This window comes from Camelus bactrianus, chromosome 5, assembly GCF_048773025.1.
Source record: "Camelus bactrianus isolate YW-2024 breed Bactrian camel chromosome 5, ASM4877302v1, whole genome shotgun sequence".
Taxonomy (NCBI): domain Eukaryota; kingdom Metazoa; phylum Chordata; class Mammalia; order Artiodactyla; family Camelidae; genus Camelus; species Camelus bactrianus.
The window spans coordinates 12,690,373-12,708,763 of record NC_133543.1 but is presented as its reverse complement, the minus strand read 5'-3'; the positions used below and the strand labels follow the sequence as shown (position 1 = coordinate 12,708,763).

Sequence of the window (18,391 nt, the reverse complement as noted above, 5' to 3'; positions counted from 1 at the left end):
GAACACTCAAAAAGAGGCATAGTTAAAATGATGATAATCCTTGTAATCCTGACATCCTATTTCAAAAGTACAAAAGATACTTCAAATCCAGCTCGGTAATTTCTCTCTTGGGTGGAAACAAGTAAGAAGGCAGGTGTTTTCAGGCACCACCCCCACTTCCCCATCAAAACCTACCAGATATCTGCTTTCCTGCCATAGCCTTCTCCACTAATCACTTCAGGGCTCATCCAGTACGGTGTGCCTGTGACAGACTTCATTCCTGTCCCCGAAAGACAGATGGTCTGAAGTCGTTTGCTGGCCCCAAAATCTCCTAGTTTGACATTGCCTGTTGAATCTCGCAGAATATTTGCGCCTGAAACAAGAAATATCCTCATTTCACTATGTTTACTGGCAGTCTGGAATATAATATAAAAGAACACAGAGAATTACATTGCAGACACTTCAATCTACTCCAAAATCAGGGTACTTTTCACCTTCTGAGCGGTACCTGGGGTAATGCCAGTCACACAGTCGGTGCGCATTAAAGATTTACCACGTGAACACTGAGTATTTTGAGTCACTGGGGTGTGCCTCAGGGCCTGAGAAGGTTCTGCCACTGAAAAGGATTGATGCATGGAAAAAAAGAGAAAGGGGGAAAGGACTAAGAACGGAACGTTCAGGGAAGGGTGAAGAAGCAGCTGCAGGCTCCTGGCCCGGTCTCTCTGTCACAAAGCAAGAGCCCAAGATAATCCAGAGATTATCTCCCTCCACAGGCACTTCTTGAGGGACCTTCACAATCAAAATTCTTCCTTCTGAATTCCTCATTTCTATACAGCATATTTTAAATCTATTCTAAGCAAGTTTTGTGGTTTCTGTTTTACGATTTCATTTACTCCTATAGTAAACTTTAAATTTTATTTCTTATAAACGGACTCTACTCTGGTCATCCGGCTGAGGTGTGTGTATGAGCAGAGTCCTCCACGGGCGAGTGCCCCCTTTCCACACTAAGCTCCCGGGCAGACGTCCACTATTTGCGGCCTACCAGTAGGAGTGAGAAGCCTGCTCCAGGCTCAGTAGTTCCATAACGTTACTTCAAATTATTCTGTACTGATTTGTTTCCTCTCTCCCATTTACTCACTCAACAACCCACTTCTACCAGTATGAACACCCAGATACTTACTTTATACTTTAGGTTATAATCCAACAACTATGTTTTTGCTGGAGTTGCTCCAGCTTTGGCCATCCACAGCTCTCTCTGTTGGCTCCTGCGGCCCTCTGCCGTCCCTCAATCATTGTGTTCTTGCTTGTTTTGGGTCTCTGGGGTGTTTTTTCATTTGTTGTCTTTTAGCGCTGTCTTATTTGCTGGTACTAGAAGGTGCTCCAAGCTCACCTTGTGTATTCTGCGTGCCAGTCCCAGAAATCAGCCATTTCTCTAAGAAGCCCTGGCTCCACTCAGTGGAGAATGGTGTTAGAAATCAAGATCAAGGTGCTAGGTTCATTTATTTTTGTTCTCTATTTCCCCCTTTATCTCCTTTATTAGTCTTTTTTCTGAAATTATAAGTCTTTCTTCTTATATAAATTATTTCTATTCTCGTTTTTAGCTTTGTCTATAAACTATTTTTAAATAAGCAACTTAATTAGCTTATCTAATTTTAGTTTTTAAATTCTACTTCAATTCTTATTTTTAAGTCTTCCATAGCCTTAACCATATTTTATACTAAAAAAAGGTTACTTATTTTTATATATATATATTTTTTTTTACTGGCCTCTAAGGAGAGTGAATAGTGGAGAAAATACTGGTGAGAATACAGACTGTCCATCCTCACCATGAATTTCTGTACCTGTCTTTCTGTTCTCCCAGCAGATTCCCCAGTCTAGTCAATTAAGGCTCTACAAAGCCCCTCTCCAGGGGCGGGTCAAGGACCCACTCTCTCTCCATGCCATAAGCCCAAGTGTGCCATGACTGGTTTGTCTCTAAGACAGCACTGCCTATTTAACATCTCTCACTGGCTAAAAGTTAAAGATGTCAAAAAAAGGCCCTGTGTCTACAATATTGAACCTAGGGAAGGACAACAAATGAGCCAGATTTTACTGGTTACCAGCTGGGAAGGAACAGTCCCAGGCAAGTCACAGACAAGGAGAGCCATCTCTGGGGAGTAATCACCAGTGCTAAACCAATGCCAATCCATACAAAGGGCTGAGGAGAAAATGTATAGCCAGGTCCCCAATATAGTTACCTAATTTTTAAAAAACTTATTTTGGATATGTTAGAAGTAAGCTAATAAGGAGACTCTTCAAACAGACTTGGGAAGCACACAGAATAGTATATGAACTCATCACCCAGCCCCAACCACCAGCGGGGCAATCTCTCCCAGCCACACTAGCAGCCACGCCCCCTTCCCTCCTCATATGATTTAAATCAAATTAAAGAGATCACGATCAATAAACACTTCAGGAGTCCTTATCTTTTAAAGATATGTACAATCACACACCTAAGAGGATGGACAATAACTCCTCAATACTGTTAAATACACACCCAGTGATTCTTCAGTTTTTCTTTAAAAAAAAAAAATCAGAATCCAAATAAGGTCTTTCCAATCTTTTTTTCCCTTCGCAATTTATGAAGAATCTAAGTTGTCCACCTACAGCTTTCTCATGATCTAGATTTTGTTAAGCCTATTCCAAGAGGTCATTTGACATGTTCATCTGTCCTATGTAGGTGTTCTATAATCCTACAATTTGGTAGCTGAATCTAGAAGCTTGATCAGATTCAGGTTCAATTATTTTGGGTGGGGGGGGGGACTACTTTGTGGATGAAGACAGTCTATGACTATCAAAGTAAGTAATGCTAGATTCTGTGAAGTCAGCAACTGTTAATGTTTAGTGATTTTATCTATTAATCCATTAGCAGTTGTAAAATGGTACTATTCTATCATTCCTTTTTCATTTATTGGCCAAAATATTTTTATAAATATAAATTTTCTTTCATCCATTATTTAGTCCTCAGTAGTGTATTTCATAAAAGAAAGGCAGAATAAAGGAACCCTATTACAAAATTAGTTGGTTTCCTAGCAACAGTAATCAATTAACTTTTACCCTAGGTTTCTTTATGAACTCCCAAGTTTAAACTTAAAAGTAATCAACTATCTTTCTTTCTCCCTTGCAATTGCTCGTTATAAAAGTTTAGGAAATACAGAAAAAGTAAAAAGTATGCAGAAGAAAAACAATGATCACTCATCCTGCCACTTGGAAGTAACCACTGTTAATCACATGGGAATTTTTCAATTTTACAAACTTGAGATTATACTGCACATACAATTTTATATTGTATGTTTTTCTTATCAATATTATTTGCCCTAAAATGCTTTTAAAGCAGCTTGCATCCAACCTGCTCGTTTTACTGGCAGGGTTAGAAGAGGACCCACTTGGGGGTGGCTCCCCTCGGTTCCTTTCCTTTGTCTCCTCATGAACGCTAAAGAGAAACTAGCTTGAATGGAGATTATTCCTAATAGAATACTTCACAATCAAATCATTTCCTCTGTGGCTTTTTTTTTTAACTTAAGTATACTACACTTGACCTACAACACTATGTTAGTTCCAGGTGTACAACACAGTGATTCAATATTTCTATACATTATACATCACACTTCACGTGGTTCTTTAAAAGCTATTCGGTTTTGTACTTGACAAGTAGGTAGGTCTTGAGGCGAAAGACCAGCTCCTACTTCTTTCAGATCATGAGCCATGTCGTCACTGTCTGAGACTCACAGGTAAGCTCCATTCTGCACATGGGATCTGGCTCAGACATTCTGCAGCATTCTGCTCTACAACCAGGAACTGGTTAGGAACGTTCTCTTTAGCCTGAACACGGCCATATTCGGGATGTGACACACCACAGAAAGGAAGTAAACTTCTGGTAGCTTATACGGGCCCCAGAAAGACCAATGGAAAAAAATGTTTTTAATTTATTACTTATATTGTGTATTTGTTCATTGTTCTCATTGATTGAATAAAGTTAGCATGCTTTGCAGTATAGTTTTATACTCTCAAACGTACACATCTCCACCACCGAAGTTTGTGTCGCTCCATGCAGTTACCTTACGGGCCTGATCCCTGAAAACAGTTGAGTTTTTGAGATTTAAAAAGTGAGACTCACTGAGCTGGAGTTCATCACAGCTCAGTCTGGGCTCTCCTCTTCCCTCCTAAGGTAGTGATACCCATGTCCACGGCTTTAAATACGATCTGCACATGAAATACTTCACCATCCTAACTAACCTCTGAGTGCTTCCTACGTACCAGGCAATGTTTCAGACATGTACTATGCATTAATTTACTTAATCCTTATAAGAATCCTGTGAGTTGTATATTATTATCACCCTCCTCAAAAAATGAGGAACTGAGGCAGAGAGAGAGATTAAGTGTCTTGTCCCAGGTCACAGATTCAGTGATGGATAAAGCCTGAATCTAACCAGGTCATCTGGCGTCAAGAGCCCTACTCTTAACCACTATATTCTAGTGCCTATGCTCCATGTACGAAAACATGGTCTCATTTTTATGATCATTTGAACTTTATTGATTCTGTGAGTCCCCACAGGGAGCTTTCCTCTTGTGGAAACCTGAACATCAGGACTAGCTGGAATTGTTTTCTGATGGTATTTTAAAGGTAGACGTATTAATTTAAATGTTAAATTTCTTAACCATATTACTTGTTTCATTAAAAAAAAAACTGTGTACTTAAAAAAATACCTTATAACTTACCTTTTATATCTCTATGAACAATCATATTGCTGTGCAAATAATGGACACCCTCCAGAATCTGACGGGTGTACTTCCTAGTCACATTCTCAGTAAGAGCTCCATATGCTTTTAATTGGTCCTTAATGGAACCCTAGGATTAAAGAAAAACAAAAGAAAACTATAGTATGCTCTGAAATGAAAACTACTACAAGTAAATATTTATTTTTAAAGATTTGTGTGTGTATTTATTATTCTTATTGACTGAAAATAATTATTTTATTTTTAATTGAAGTTTAGTTGACATACAATGTCATGTTGGTTTCAGGTGTCTAACATAGTGATTCAATACTTAAATACACTACAAAATGATCACCACAATGAGTCTAGTAAACACCTATCTCTATACAAAGTTATTAAGTATTATTGAGTATATTCTTTATGCTGCATATTACATCTCTGTGACTCATTTATTTTATAACTGGAAGTTTTAATTTGGGGAATCCTACTTCGGACTGGGAGGCTACAGTTGGCGAGCACAGGAATTCTCAGTAAGGACACTCTGTACCTTAATTCAACATAAGCTCTACTATGCTCCTTGACTAGAACTGAGGCAGTGTGTGTGTCACAGACAAAGGAAGCCTTTACAACTATTTTTTGACTGATACCCTTGTTTCTATGACCATGCTGGCTCTACCTCCTGTTCCTTACATATTTTTAAATACTCTCCAGCACTTTTATCTTGCTTTTTTTCTCCCTGAATATAGTTTTTCCTAACTACTCTTCTATATATGTCCTGCTTTCATTTTATTTTGTTCTTACTGTTTTTACAACACAGCTTTATTGATATCTGCTGATTTACTTCTCAGGAGAAAGAATACGTATGATAAGACGATCAAAACACACATGAGATTTTTAAGTTTTTCTTCTATATACTCAACATTGTAGTTCAAAACGTGAGAAAATATATTAAAGAGAAATTTATAATTTTCTTAAGTGTTTTCAAGGCAGGATGAGGTGCTACCTCTGAGAACAGAGAACCCGTCTGAGGTGAGACACAGACAACTTGAATTTTGAAAAAGCTTCCCTGCTGATTACAATGTGCAAATCTGATAAATAATCACCACTTTAAAAGATGGAAATAAAATGCTTCCTGAGGGACAAAATCTTTTAAGGAGATAATATATTCAAATATTCCTTGAATTTTGGTAAACTGTATACTCTGTCATATTAAAGAAGAGCCCCGGATTTTACAGGTTTAATCAATTGCTCTATTCAGGAGCAATTCCTGAAGGGACAGCAAGATGCGATTCTGCTGACCCAAACTTGCAAGCACATGTGGAGAGCCTTAGGCAGTGAGTGAACTCAGACAAACACGCATACATAATTCAAAGTGGCTTGTTTGTTCAGGCAACTTACTGTGTCTACTTGTACAGTAATGCACAAAATAACACAGCTAGAACTGACCTTCCCACACAATAAGCCCCCAAATACTTGTAGGCTGCAAATGAGTGATAGGTTTAAGGATGCTCTGGGCCCTCGGGCAGCAGGGCAGCAGCCTATGGCTGCTAACAGCTCCATCAGTCTGTTTACTGTTGTGTGCCATAAAAATGTTATCTTCTTCAGTATGAACAACTGGAATGGGTTGGGAAGGACTGTGCCAGATAAAAACAGTGTGTGTGTGTGTGTGTGTGTGTGTGTGTGTGAGAGAGAGAGAGAGAGAGAGAGAGAGAGAGAGAGAGAGAGAGAGAGAGAGAGAAAGAATAAAAGAGAAATCAACTGCCAGCCTAGGTACTGAAGATAAAAGAAAGTTACGGTTCTCGTCTAAAAGTAATTCTAGATAAACGAAGGAACAGAATGCTATGTTTGGGAAAACTAAAGATCAGAACAACAGTTTTGGCAAAGCTTGAATTAGGGCAGAGTAGGGTCCATCTTACTAAATTTAATGAAAGAAATTATACAGAATATCCACAAACTTGGAGATTTAGGAAAGTCTAGGAACATCTATGTCCAGCCAAGATATGCCAGGAGCTTGCCATATGTATAATTCATTTAGATTGTCAATGAACTATTATTAATTTAGTAACATGCTTTTCAAATTCAAGGAATGATAACCCATACTTTGAAGAGATAGCTGCCCTTACAAAACCAAGCACAGGTAACGAGAAATGCGATCTAACACCTGTTCCTGGACAGTCCTAGTTTAGTCTTAATATTGCTAAATATATAAAGATGACCCATACCTCTACTTGTGATGTTAACTGGTTCTAACCAATGAAGCATTTTGATTAACTTTACAATCTGGGTCTCTATTCACATTTATTCATAATTATTTTCTATGTTTAATTTAAATATTTATTGCAAACAGTAATGGAAATCTGAATAAAAGAAAAATCAATCACAATCCCAACATAACACATTTTCACTTTTCTAAGTTTCTTTCATTCCTGTCCAAATACAGATACTTTTAAAATATCATAACCATCATTTAAAAACACTTTATATTTTTTCCTTCTCTTATATTATAAGTATTTCCTCCATCTCTACTACATGGCCTTCACAATTTTAATTTTTAATATATATCCTCTTGGGCACGGCCATCATAATTTACTTCCACTGGGAGCACTGATAGTTCCATTTTTTCCATCACAACTGATATTAAAATAAAGGAATATAGTTTTTCCTTCTTTTGGGTTACTTTGGTAGAATAACTTTCCATGAGATTACCAAGTCAAAAGCCTTCAACATTTTTATGGCGTTTAAATACATCCCACCAATGTGTTTTCCAAAGGGGATTTTTTTTCAAAAAACCAATTTACACTGCCAAGAGAAAATTTGAAAATTAAAAAAAAAAAGTAGCAACAATGAGTAACAATGGTGTCACTATAAATAATTATTCATGAAGATAAAAAACAAAGTAGAGTTTGCTGTTGCTCTTGTAAGACTGAGGATGGTTAATCCCATTGCGGTCAGCCCTCTGTATTTGCAGGTTCCACATCTGCGATTCAACCAACTGTGGACTGAAAATATTTGGGAAATAAAATTCTAGAAAGTTCCAAAAAGCAAAACTTGAATTTCCTGCACTAGCAACTATTTACATAGCATTTACACTGTAGCTACAACCATTTACATAGCATTTACAGTGTATTAGGTATTATAAGTAATCCAGAGATGACAAAGTACATGGGAGGATGTGCTTAGGTTAAATGTAAACACTACACCATTATATAAGGGACTTGAGCATGTTTGAATTTTGATATCTGCAGAAGTCCTGGAACCAATTCCTGGGGGATACTGAGGGACAAATGTACTATCATATCAGATACTTACACATGCAACCTGTACATTCTACATACAATTCTAATAAGTGGTTCTTAAAGACCCATAAAGCAAACCACCTTCTAACATATGTTGCCTATTATGGGAACGAATGTGTTTTTAAATAAGTAAATGTACCACCAACTTGAAAATCATTAGTTTTAGACTGTACTCTGCAAATACTAAAAATAACAATAAATGGAATGACAGTTTACAAATCACTTTTTTTATTTCATTTTTTAATTTAATTTTTTTTAATTTTTGAGTGAGAGGTAATTAGGATTACTTATTTATTTATTTTTGTAGGAGGTGCTGGAGATTGAACCTAGGACCTCGTGTATACCAAGCATGCACTCTACCACTTGAGCTATACCCTTCTCTGCTTCACTTCCTTTTGAAATTATTGACTCAGGCAATGATTATCAATCTTATATTATTAAATAATGTTAAAAACATTAGGTGGAGGGTTTAAAAGGAAATGGATATTTCTATGTGCCGCTGACATAGCTTAGATTACTTTCTGGTCTTCAGGGAAAAACAAAACTTTACAGTGGAGGAATCAGGATGCTGGTCGCCCTCGTCTAGCAGTCCAGTCCATCTCAGCATCACTACCAGTGGGACAGCCAGAAACTGTATGTTTCCTAATGAGACGAACATGAAGTGCACGCATCATTTAGGATTCATGCTAATAAATGCTGAAGTTGAATCTTACTTAGATTTTAGATCTAACTTGGAGTTTACAGGAAATATGGGGATAAAGGAGCAAACTAAACACAAGGATGCGATTAGAGAAATCAGTGAGATGAGACTGTCAACAAAAAAATCAGCCTGGTCTCTTTGTCAAATCTATGTCATGTAAAAATTGTTCTTGATTAAAAGAGTAAGAGACTTGGCAAAATGTAATGTGTGGTCCTGGACTGAATCCCAGTTTGGATAAATCAGCTATTATGAGTGACTTTTAGAGCATTTAGGGAAATCTGAGTGTAGACTGCTGTGATGTCTGCAACAAGTATACTTTAGCATTTTAAAAAAATGAGTTAAAAAATACAAAGACAGATGAAGAAGATAGAAAATAAAATTATTACCCACCCTCTAATTTAAAACGCTTCCAAAATGCCCTTTCACATTTTATAATCAAAGTTTTGTTGCTTTTCTTTCCTCAACTAAGACTTTAAATAGACTATCTCTATTTTCAAAGGATGTACTAACTTACCCCTGGCATATACTCCATAAATATGGAAAGTGTTTTTTCTTGCGGATCCCTCAAACAGCCATAATACTGAACAATTCGCTCATGCAGCAAGTTTTTCAACAACTGAATTTCACACTCAAGTGCATTTACTTCCTGAAAGACAGAACTCACTGTTAAGTCTTTACAGCATTGTTAGTAAAGGCAAAAAAATTCAAATTTGATGGATCATCAAGGTGATTTCATTCTGAAATTTTCACTTCCCCTAAAGCAAACATTTTAAAGGCTCTAAACAGTAACTTTTATAACAGTCTTTGATGGTACGCTAAAGCAACACTAAATCAGATTGGGAATACAACTGAGTACTGAAAGAGAAAAATCCATGGTACAAAGTAAACATATCTGATTATCTATCTGTTTTGCGAATAATTTGCACTAAGGAAAAACAAAAAATTCTACTGTGTGTTACATTTATTTTAGTAAAAATGCTTCTTATAAATGTGGTAAAGTAGCTTGTTCAGGTGACTCTTACCTTGCTGGTCTCAGGACTATCTGGGTCAAACTGAACTTGCTTGACAGCCAACTCTCTTCCTGTATCAACATCATAACAGAGGTAGACCCTGCCAAAGGCTCCCTGGCCAAGCAGTTTGCCCAGTCTCCAGTTGGTTGGAGCACGAGGTGCTAAAAAACAACATTTTCTTAAAATGGAATAGCCACATGGCATACAATGGTGAAGGACTAAATGAGAATACTGCAGTAGTGATATCCTTAACTGAATATGCTTGGATATTAAGGGAAAAACATAATCATACAAATTCATAATGATCAGCATCTGTGAAAACTTCTGTTTAGTCAATTTTATAATTCTAAACCCAAACAAGGTTCATATCCCAGTGACTCATTTTTTTTCCCATGAGATTATTGTTTTTACCTGACTACAAATGTAATAGCATCTTTCACTCAATTTAAGATGTCACTGACTGTAAAATGCACTATTTCTAATCTTTACTGCAGTACTATCTGGCCTCAGTTACCATTCTAGTCTTACTTCCACTGCTTCAAGTAAGATATCCTCCACGTCACCCAAAAACGAACTATTCCCCCACTTTCAGAATACGTCCCAGCTCTTTGCACCTGTCACCTTCTTAACTGGTGAATTCCTACTGACATTAAAGATACAGATTAAATATACTATACTGTAGTTATTTCTCCACACATCAGTGTCCCCATTAGACTACACCTTGCAGGTCGTATCTGAAATCTCCCTGCTAAGCACTCAACAAGAATATGTGAAATCAATGACTAAACAGTAACAATTTTCCTAATAAAAGGAAGCACAGGATCATTTAAAGTAATCAGCGTGGTCATACTATGCTTATACCCATCATTAGAACCACCTTTAGAAATACCATTTTGACCTTTCTTGAGAAGCTGGTCTCGCCCTGATGACTGGCTCGTACTTATTCCTTCTAATAACTATAAAATTCTGCAGAGGCTCTGCTGCACATTTCACGATGCCCATATCTATTACTCACAGCGGCTGGGTGGGCTGATGTCCATCACAGTCAAAGTGGGATTGTCTATGTCACTTCCTCTTCTTCTTATTCGACTGTCGTCATACTCTGGGGTAAAGATACTGCTTCCACTGCTAGTGCTTAAGGAGTGATCAGTAGGACTGAAACTCACAGGAGACCGGAAGCTAGTCCCCTGAGTCCTTCTAGCTCTTGGAAAAGTTTTACGACCTACAAAATGAAAATAGAATTACCTTGCAACTTTTATTAATATATTGTAATTGAAAGTATCTAAAATTTGTAACATATGGAACAAATTTGTTCTGTAACTAGGCTAAAAAACTGAAATAGCAATGATTATTTGATTATATGTTTAAACTTAAGAATAGTACTTTTTAAAAGAGTTCAAGGAAATATCCTTGTTAACACTGAATCATGAAGTCAAAAATAAAAATATAAAGAAAAGAAACGTGAAAGCAGAAGTGAAATGTGGGGAAAAAAGAAAAAGAATCTGAATACAGATTCAGATAACCTCTTATGTTAACAAACACACACACTTTCATAAAATCACAGAACTCTCTCATTTTGGATAAAAAGGAGAAAAAAGTGTATTTTATCCTCACTGCCAGTAACAATTTAAAATATAAAACAAAAACTGCAAAATTTATAGGTAGCAGTTATTTTGTTTTCTTAAAAGGACAATGCAAGTATGAATTTCATCATCAAGGGGTAATTTTCTAATTAATATCATTTTTAATTACTCCTTTTCTCTGGGGAAGATAAGTATTATGAGGTAAGTTGGCATAAAACTAAGATGTTACTATAGTTTTAGTTATGATCCAACTTCTTTAAAAAAAACTTAAGCAGAAAACTAAGTGATATAGGAACAAATTTATTTTTATTGTTTTTGAGATTTTTAACAAACTATTCTTTGATCTAATTGCCAGAAACTTACCATCATTATAGTCTTGATGGTGATATGAAACGTGATACCTTCTTGGATATGTTCCTCCTTTTCCAAATTTCTCAAAGATAGGGTTATCATAGTCTATTAAGACACATAAGAAAGTTACATGTTATAAAAAAATCAAATCTTTCTAATGATGAAAAAACATTTACATATTTTTATTTGATTTTTTAAGAAAATTCCCTCTTCCTCCCAGCCAAAACGTTATTCAATGACATAAACATTTAAACCCTTAGATTATGGACAGTCTGACCTGAGAATTCCTGATGATTATCTGGGTAGCTCTGTGCCCTAGGCATTCGCGACTTTGGATAGCTCTCTCTAAAAGAAGAAAATGTCACGTTAAATTAAGAGAAAGTACTTAAAACATTTAAAAAAATCTTCACACAATATCAGTACCTGTATGTGTGTGTGGATATACAAATATGCGTATATAATACATATAAATATACCTATATAAATAAACGCAGGCGCTCACCCTGAAATGTTAACTGAAAAAAGAGAAACTTCTTTTTAAACACTTATTTGGTACATGTATGCAAAAAGCTTGGCTTTTAAAATTAACCCATGGAGTACGGTAGTAAGAATGATACGCTTTGGAATTACAGATGTATGGAAACATCTGTTTCAATCTTAGCTCTGCCACTTTAATTATTGCAACCTTGGCAAATCACCTTTCTGAGACTTTCCACATCTATAACAAGGAGATAATAATGTCTAACTCATCAATTTCACATTTATCTATCTCAGGACAGTGTCTTTAAATATTAAGTACTCATTATATAGCTTTCACATTACTATTTCCCTGACTTTAACTGTTTTAAGTATCTATCGTGAGGTAGACATGGGCACAGATAAAGGTTTCACATATACGGGTAACAAAAAATTAAATGTATATTTCCATACAATATTAGTTTTATTTTCAGAATCTGCTTTCATAAAGCAATCCCAGAGGAAATTAAATAGGGAATGATCTTAATAAAGTACTTAAAGTTTAAATGACAACCAACACACCGGGCCACAATTTCCAAGAATGTACACTCTTTATAATTTGTTGCCAAAATGAACGTAATCCTGAACAGGTGAAACAACTCAAGAATTTCCAAAACCAATCCTATTATGAAAAATTCTGACAGCAGTTTCATCATCACAAGCTTAAAAGTATACATAACTTCTAAGTTTGCACTTAGTTTCAAACACACAATTTTGGCAAGAAGGAAATTCAAAATACTGTGATCAGATATCATTTTAACTAATAAAGATATTGAGCCTCATGAGGTTAAGGGATTTCTCCAAATTGTGAAAAAACCACTTTGCCATATGTAAAGATAGATCAACATCATTACATTCCTCTGAATGTAACACAAAAGAGTTGATAGTTCAACATGCTATACATATGCATATGCGCCCACATATATTGAGAAACAAAAACCACAATCAACATTACCCATCCAAAGGGCTATCAAGTGATGGACAACTTCCTGAGCCAGAATTTTCAGGGCTGCTCAAAGATAATGGGTCCAGCATCTAAAAAAAGAAGAGTCCACCTTGATTCGACATAATATAACCAGAAGTTACTCTGGTTTTAAAACAGCTTTATTGAGATATAATTCATGTATCATAAAATTCACTCATTTAAAGCACACGATGCAATTCAGTGGTTAATTCTGAGAGAGTGTAACCCTCACCACAAGCTCAGAACACTTTCTGTACCCCCCCCCAAAAAAATTCCAATAACTAACAGCAGTCATTCCGAGCTGACTCATTTTTAAATGTTGTAAAAGTAGTCGTCCCCCGTAGGTAGGCTACACAACTTCAAAAGTTACTAACAGAAAAACACTCTTTCTCTCCGGATTACTAGCTAAATAATTAAAAGCTGAAAGATATCACATAACTTTTTTTACTGAAAACTCAATAGCTCCACCCAAGTGGAAACTAATGACGCCACGACTGCTACATTATTAGAAAATGTAAACTCCTGCAACGACATCAGCAGCCAATGCAATGTTACGGAAACAATAGCAACTCCATGAAAATACTTCAATATCACGAAACTTTAAAAACCATTTTTAAATGTTTTAGAAAGGAGGCAAACCTCAGCTTCACAAAGTTAAATATTTGTAGTTTTATTCTATCTTTCAAATGTTAATTTAAAAATCTGAATGTTAGTCCCAGAATTATAAACAAAAGCATTCATTCATTTACAAATGAGCAACCTAAGAAAATCAGCCTTATTCCTCCTTTATACATGAGTGATCACAGGCACATGTTAAGTAGTGGGCATTTTCCCACATTTCTACATTTTTACCATTTTGTTTACTTAAAAAGCAAGATAACGGGACTGGAGAAGAGGTAAAGCAAACATCACCACCCTCGTCAGCCCCCGCCCCAATACACCTGCCAAATCACACTAGCCCCTGACAGCATCCCATGAACTGAAATGAAAAACCACATCCAACTTTTGCTTACTTGGTCCATGCTCTCTGGAATGAATTCTCCTTCGCTGTTGATACTGGTAAATGACCCATTACGGGCAACCTGGTGTAATTCATCTGGAATGTATCCTGGGGGAGGGGAGCTTCTATCTCTACTAGTGGGACCTTAAAGGAGAAAAATTGTATGATTTTATAAATAAATTCCAGCAGGGAACTAATTCTTGTCTTCATTAAATATACACCCAGAATTTCTGGACTATAGTACGAATACCTTTAGCAACTGAAGTCCAGTTTTTATTAAAACTTATCAGAGCATTCATGTCTGTAAAACTTCAAATATTTTTATTCCTTTCTAAACTCCCACCCTACTACAATCATTAACTTACTGTAGCATTCACTTATACTTATTAGATGGTATGTTCTTCTGACTGCTGACAACTACATTATGAGGTGGACAATATAATAAAGAATTTTAGATAAACGACACTGCTTCTGCACTTCCAAAGGTCACTTGTGCTCTGGTATATGTCACCCTTTAATGTAATTTATGGAAGGCATCACGATGTAGTGAAGAGAACATGGACTCTGAAGTCTGACCTCAGTTTAAATACCAGCTGTGTGTCTCTGGGAAAGTTATCCAATCTCCAAGAACCCGTTCCCTCATCTGTAAACACGGGACTGAATCTCTCATTTGCAGGGTGCTGTGACAGTAAAAATACTCACAATGAACACACTACACACATCTGTCTACATGATGTTCTTCCCATTCCCTCTTCAATCTCCAGAAACCCAAAGTGAGATTACTTCTTAGTCATTCTGCCCATATTAGAGTGCTTCCAACTTGGAATCCTGGATTTTATTCTTGGGTACTTAAAAATTAGACATTTTTGGCAAGCCATATTCCTGGAATTTAAATTTCTTCATAGTTTAGCAAATCTAATATAGTTCATTTAATTATTCTGTGCTTATTATTAACACAGTTTCTCTTCTTCCTTTTTCGAGATTAAACTATAAAACAAGTATGAGGAAGTTATGTGAGCATTTAAGTTCTGGTCAGATTTAAGGCAAAAAGGGCTTCTACCTTATGGAAAGGAGTCACTGTAAATACATGTTGGCATTTGTTAGTGATGAGATAAAGACAACAAAATGATTACCAAGAGATGGGCATAAAAAAGATAACTTTCTACCCCTGACTCCAAAATTATTAGGCACTCATGTTTGAGCCAGGGGTTGATTCAGGCTTTGTAACAACTATGATCATAATGTCCCTAATATTTTTATTCCTTCCATGTGCCCTTATTTATAAAAGAAGATAAACACACTCGTTAATCAAAGGAGGTAGGGAAGAAAAAAGGCTCTAAACATTTCTTCACCTCCTTATTTGATAACCCATTTTTTGGAACCTTTGTTAGTACCAAGTATGCCATGCACTCTTGGGTGAGACCTTCACACCAGCATTTACTCCCACCCCAAAGGAAGTTTTTCCTCTACCTTTTATGAAAATAATTAAAGGAAATAATGGTCAATATATAAGAAAAAAAGACAATGGTCATATTTATCAAAGCCATTCCAAGTTTAAAGAGGTGCCAAGAAATGACTAGTAATTTTATACTTTATAATTTCCAGTTTCTTATGTTGGCACTGAAGTCAAACAACAAGAGTATTTATTCATAGATTAAGAGTGAGGTATTCAGTACAGTTTTAATTCAAAATGAATTTAAAATGTCAATTTAACGCATTTAGCTTGTTCTGTCTAATGCAAGTAAAATGAACTGTCAATTTTTTACTTTAAAATGATAGATACTATAATGCAAGAAAAGGAAATAAAGAAAGAAATGTATGATTAATAGTAGTCACTCTTTCTAGTTTGAAAAGCAAGATGTACTTTAAAGGTGTTTTCTCAACTGACTGCTACAACAATACCATGATTTAAAGATGAGGACAATGTTACTGGTCTCAGGTTAACTGAAGAGCTGGAACTTGAATTCAGGTATCCCTAATGTTCTTCCATGCAAATTTTAAACTGTATCAAAATATATCCAAGTGAAGACAAGCATTTTTATTTTACTTGTATATTATCTATGCTATTCACATTTCAGTATTTCTGAAACCCAAGTAAGACAGACATTTAGAAGGAAGTGGACATAAAATAGCCTCTGGGGACCAAAAGAGAAGATGAATAATGGACTTTTGGGTTGGTCCACATGCCAATTTAATTTTTTCTTCCATTATTCACAGTCTTCTTCTATGACCATCCTCAGATTTCCACCTTCCCGCCTCCTCCCTATTCATCCATTTCATCTCCTCTTCAATTCCCCTCTTCAAACCCATCCTTCACATACGTTCTCATGCTCTTTAATGCCCAGAGTCACTGTCCTATCTGCTAAAAACATTTATACCAGTGTTTTTGGAGCAATGTAATGTTTTAATCATATGAAAATACAGATTATCAATGTTTTATACAAACTGAAGAAGTCGGGGGTCAGAGCACCTCTGCCCAGCCCATGCCTCTTTAACAGGCCTCCTTTAAAAAGAACAGAACACAGGATCCATTTCTCTTTTTACCATAAGTTTGATTGTAATAGTGCATTATTAATGACTAATAAAGTAATAATAAAGCATACTCTGGAAATTCTTAGCAATCTTTATTTTGATAGCATCCTTGGCAATAATTACAATTTAGAGAAAGGCTTATGAACTTATTAGCCCATCCACTAATTTTAACATATTAGAATTATTTAATTTTTTTCCCTTCAGTTTATTTGTACTATTAAAACTCTTGAGGTTTTATTTTAATTTGTTAAACATTTAAGTTGGAGACTGCTAATCCTGGAAAAACTTTTCAAGGGACATCAACACTAGAGCACAGGTAACTGAGTCAGTTACAAAGAGTACAGAGACAGGTTGCTCTCTACCTGGGTTTTGTTTAGGGGCTGCCCTACGGTAAAGGATGGAGATGAAACTGAGAAACCACCCATTGCATGACTCAGACACTAGCTTCCTTACCTATTATAGAAAGTCTCTTTTTCCTCTCTGCTCCAAATACTGTGTTATCCAGATCTTCTAATGATGGCAATGGCTCTAAATTAGCAGCCTACAAAAAAAGGAAAATTAATGCCACTCTTCCCTTTTCCGGCTTTGAACAGAATCCTTTCCCCTACCAAATACAAGCTAATCTACATTGTCTCTGGGTCTTTGCAAATCTACTCTTTGAAATTTTAATTCTAATATAATTTTTCTCAAGTTCTCAGTTTCTGTTAGTTTCATACGTACAGTATATGACACTTAGTGGTACTTTTGGCTATATAGCTTTGAGGAACAAGGATATTAAACTATAGCAATTACAATATACAAGTTTAAATTTAAGCATATTGAAAATACATTGGTGAGTATAGAATGTAACTATGTTTCATATATTAACTTTTACAGGCATAAATCCTATAATCCTCCCTGAAAAAAACCCGAACCATACCTGTGAACTTCCATTTATTACAAGCAGTATCTTGAGGCTCTTCATATGAATACTCCGGTCCAGCAGTTCCACAGCTTTGTCCAAGTCATCCTGGGTGGTTAATGGAATTACCAACTAAACAGAAAGGAACATAAGGAATGGTGCAGCCATCTCAGCGGCCAAGTCCTCCAGGAGCACCTCCACTACTGCAGAATACAGATCTCAAAGCCCCTTGCTCTGACTTGCTGGCGTACCATGACTCTGACTGAACATTTATGTCTAGATTGTCCTGCTCTTCCCATCCCACCATCTCTAAAATCAAAGGATGCATATGGATAAATACTTTTGCTTCATTAAACATTAAGTTCTTCTAGAAAAACACATTTAAAGATTAAAGATCAACTTTTCAGGATACTTCCGTAATATTGCTAAACTTAAGTTACAGTATCTTCACCCCAAAACAGCATTAAGGAGCATACACAAAAAAACATACTGAAACAAGAAAAGGTACTATCTTTCATCTGCATTAAGGAAACTTTTGCTTTTTTGTAGTAACCACAGATTTGCATTCTTACCCGGGGTACCCACCAACACACAAAATACAATGCGCACCTGTGATGGATGCGTGGAGGGTACCTCCAGTGATGCCCCTGCAATCTAAGCCCACCTGGGGCTCCTCTCTCTGACCCTGGGGACTTGACCACTGCAGTCTAAAACAAACGAGCTAAATGGGTGAGCCAGCCCCTGGTGCACCCTGACTGCTGACATGTGCTTTCATTAGTCCTCTCACGGGTCAGATGTGATCAG

At 36.2% G+C, this 18,391-nt stretch overlaps 1 protein-coding gene across 1 annotated transcript in view; it reads right to left on the bottom strand.

The window, feature by feature from the left end:
• Positions 1–18,391, bottom strand: part of MAP3K2 (mitogen-activated protein kinase kinase kinase 2) — a 61,569-nt gene that overhangs the window by 9,792 nt on the left and 33,386 nt on the right. Inside the window, exons 6-16 of the mRNA XM_074363450.1 lie at positions 17,606–17,719; positions 17,140–17,227; positions 14,168–14,298; positions 13,146–13,225; positions 11,952–12,019; positions 11,687–11,779; positions 10,756–10,962; positions 9,753–9,901; positions 9,245–9,376; positions 4,738–4,867; positions 175–352 (exon numbers count right to left, since the gene is read on the bottom strand). Coding sequence (XP_074219551.1) covers positions 175–352; positions 4,738–4,867; positions 9,245–9,376; positions 9,753–9,901; positions 10,756–10,962; positions 11,687–11,779; positions 11,952–12,019; positions 13,146–13,225; positions 14,168–14,298; positions 17,140–17,227; positions 17,606–17,719 — 1,370 coding nt within the window. The remainder of the gene's footprint in view (positions 1–174; positions 353–4,737; positions 4,868–9,244; positions 9,377–9,752; positions 9,902–10,755; positions 10,963–11,686; positions 11,780–11,951; positions 12,020–13,145; positions 13,226–14,167; positions 14,299–17,139; positions 17,228–17,605; positions 17,720–18,391) is intronic.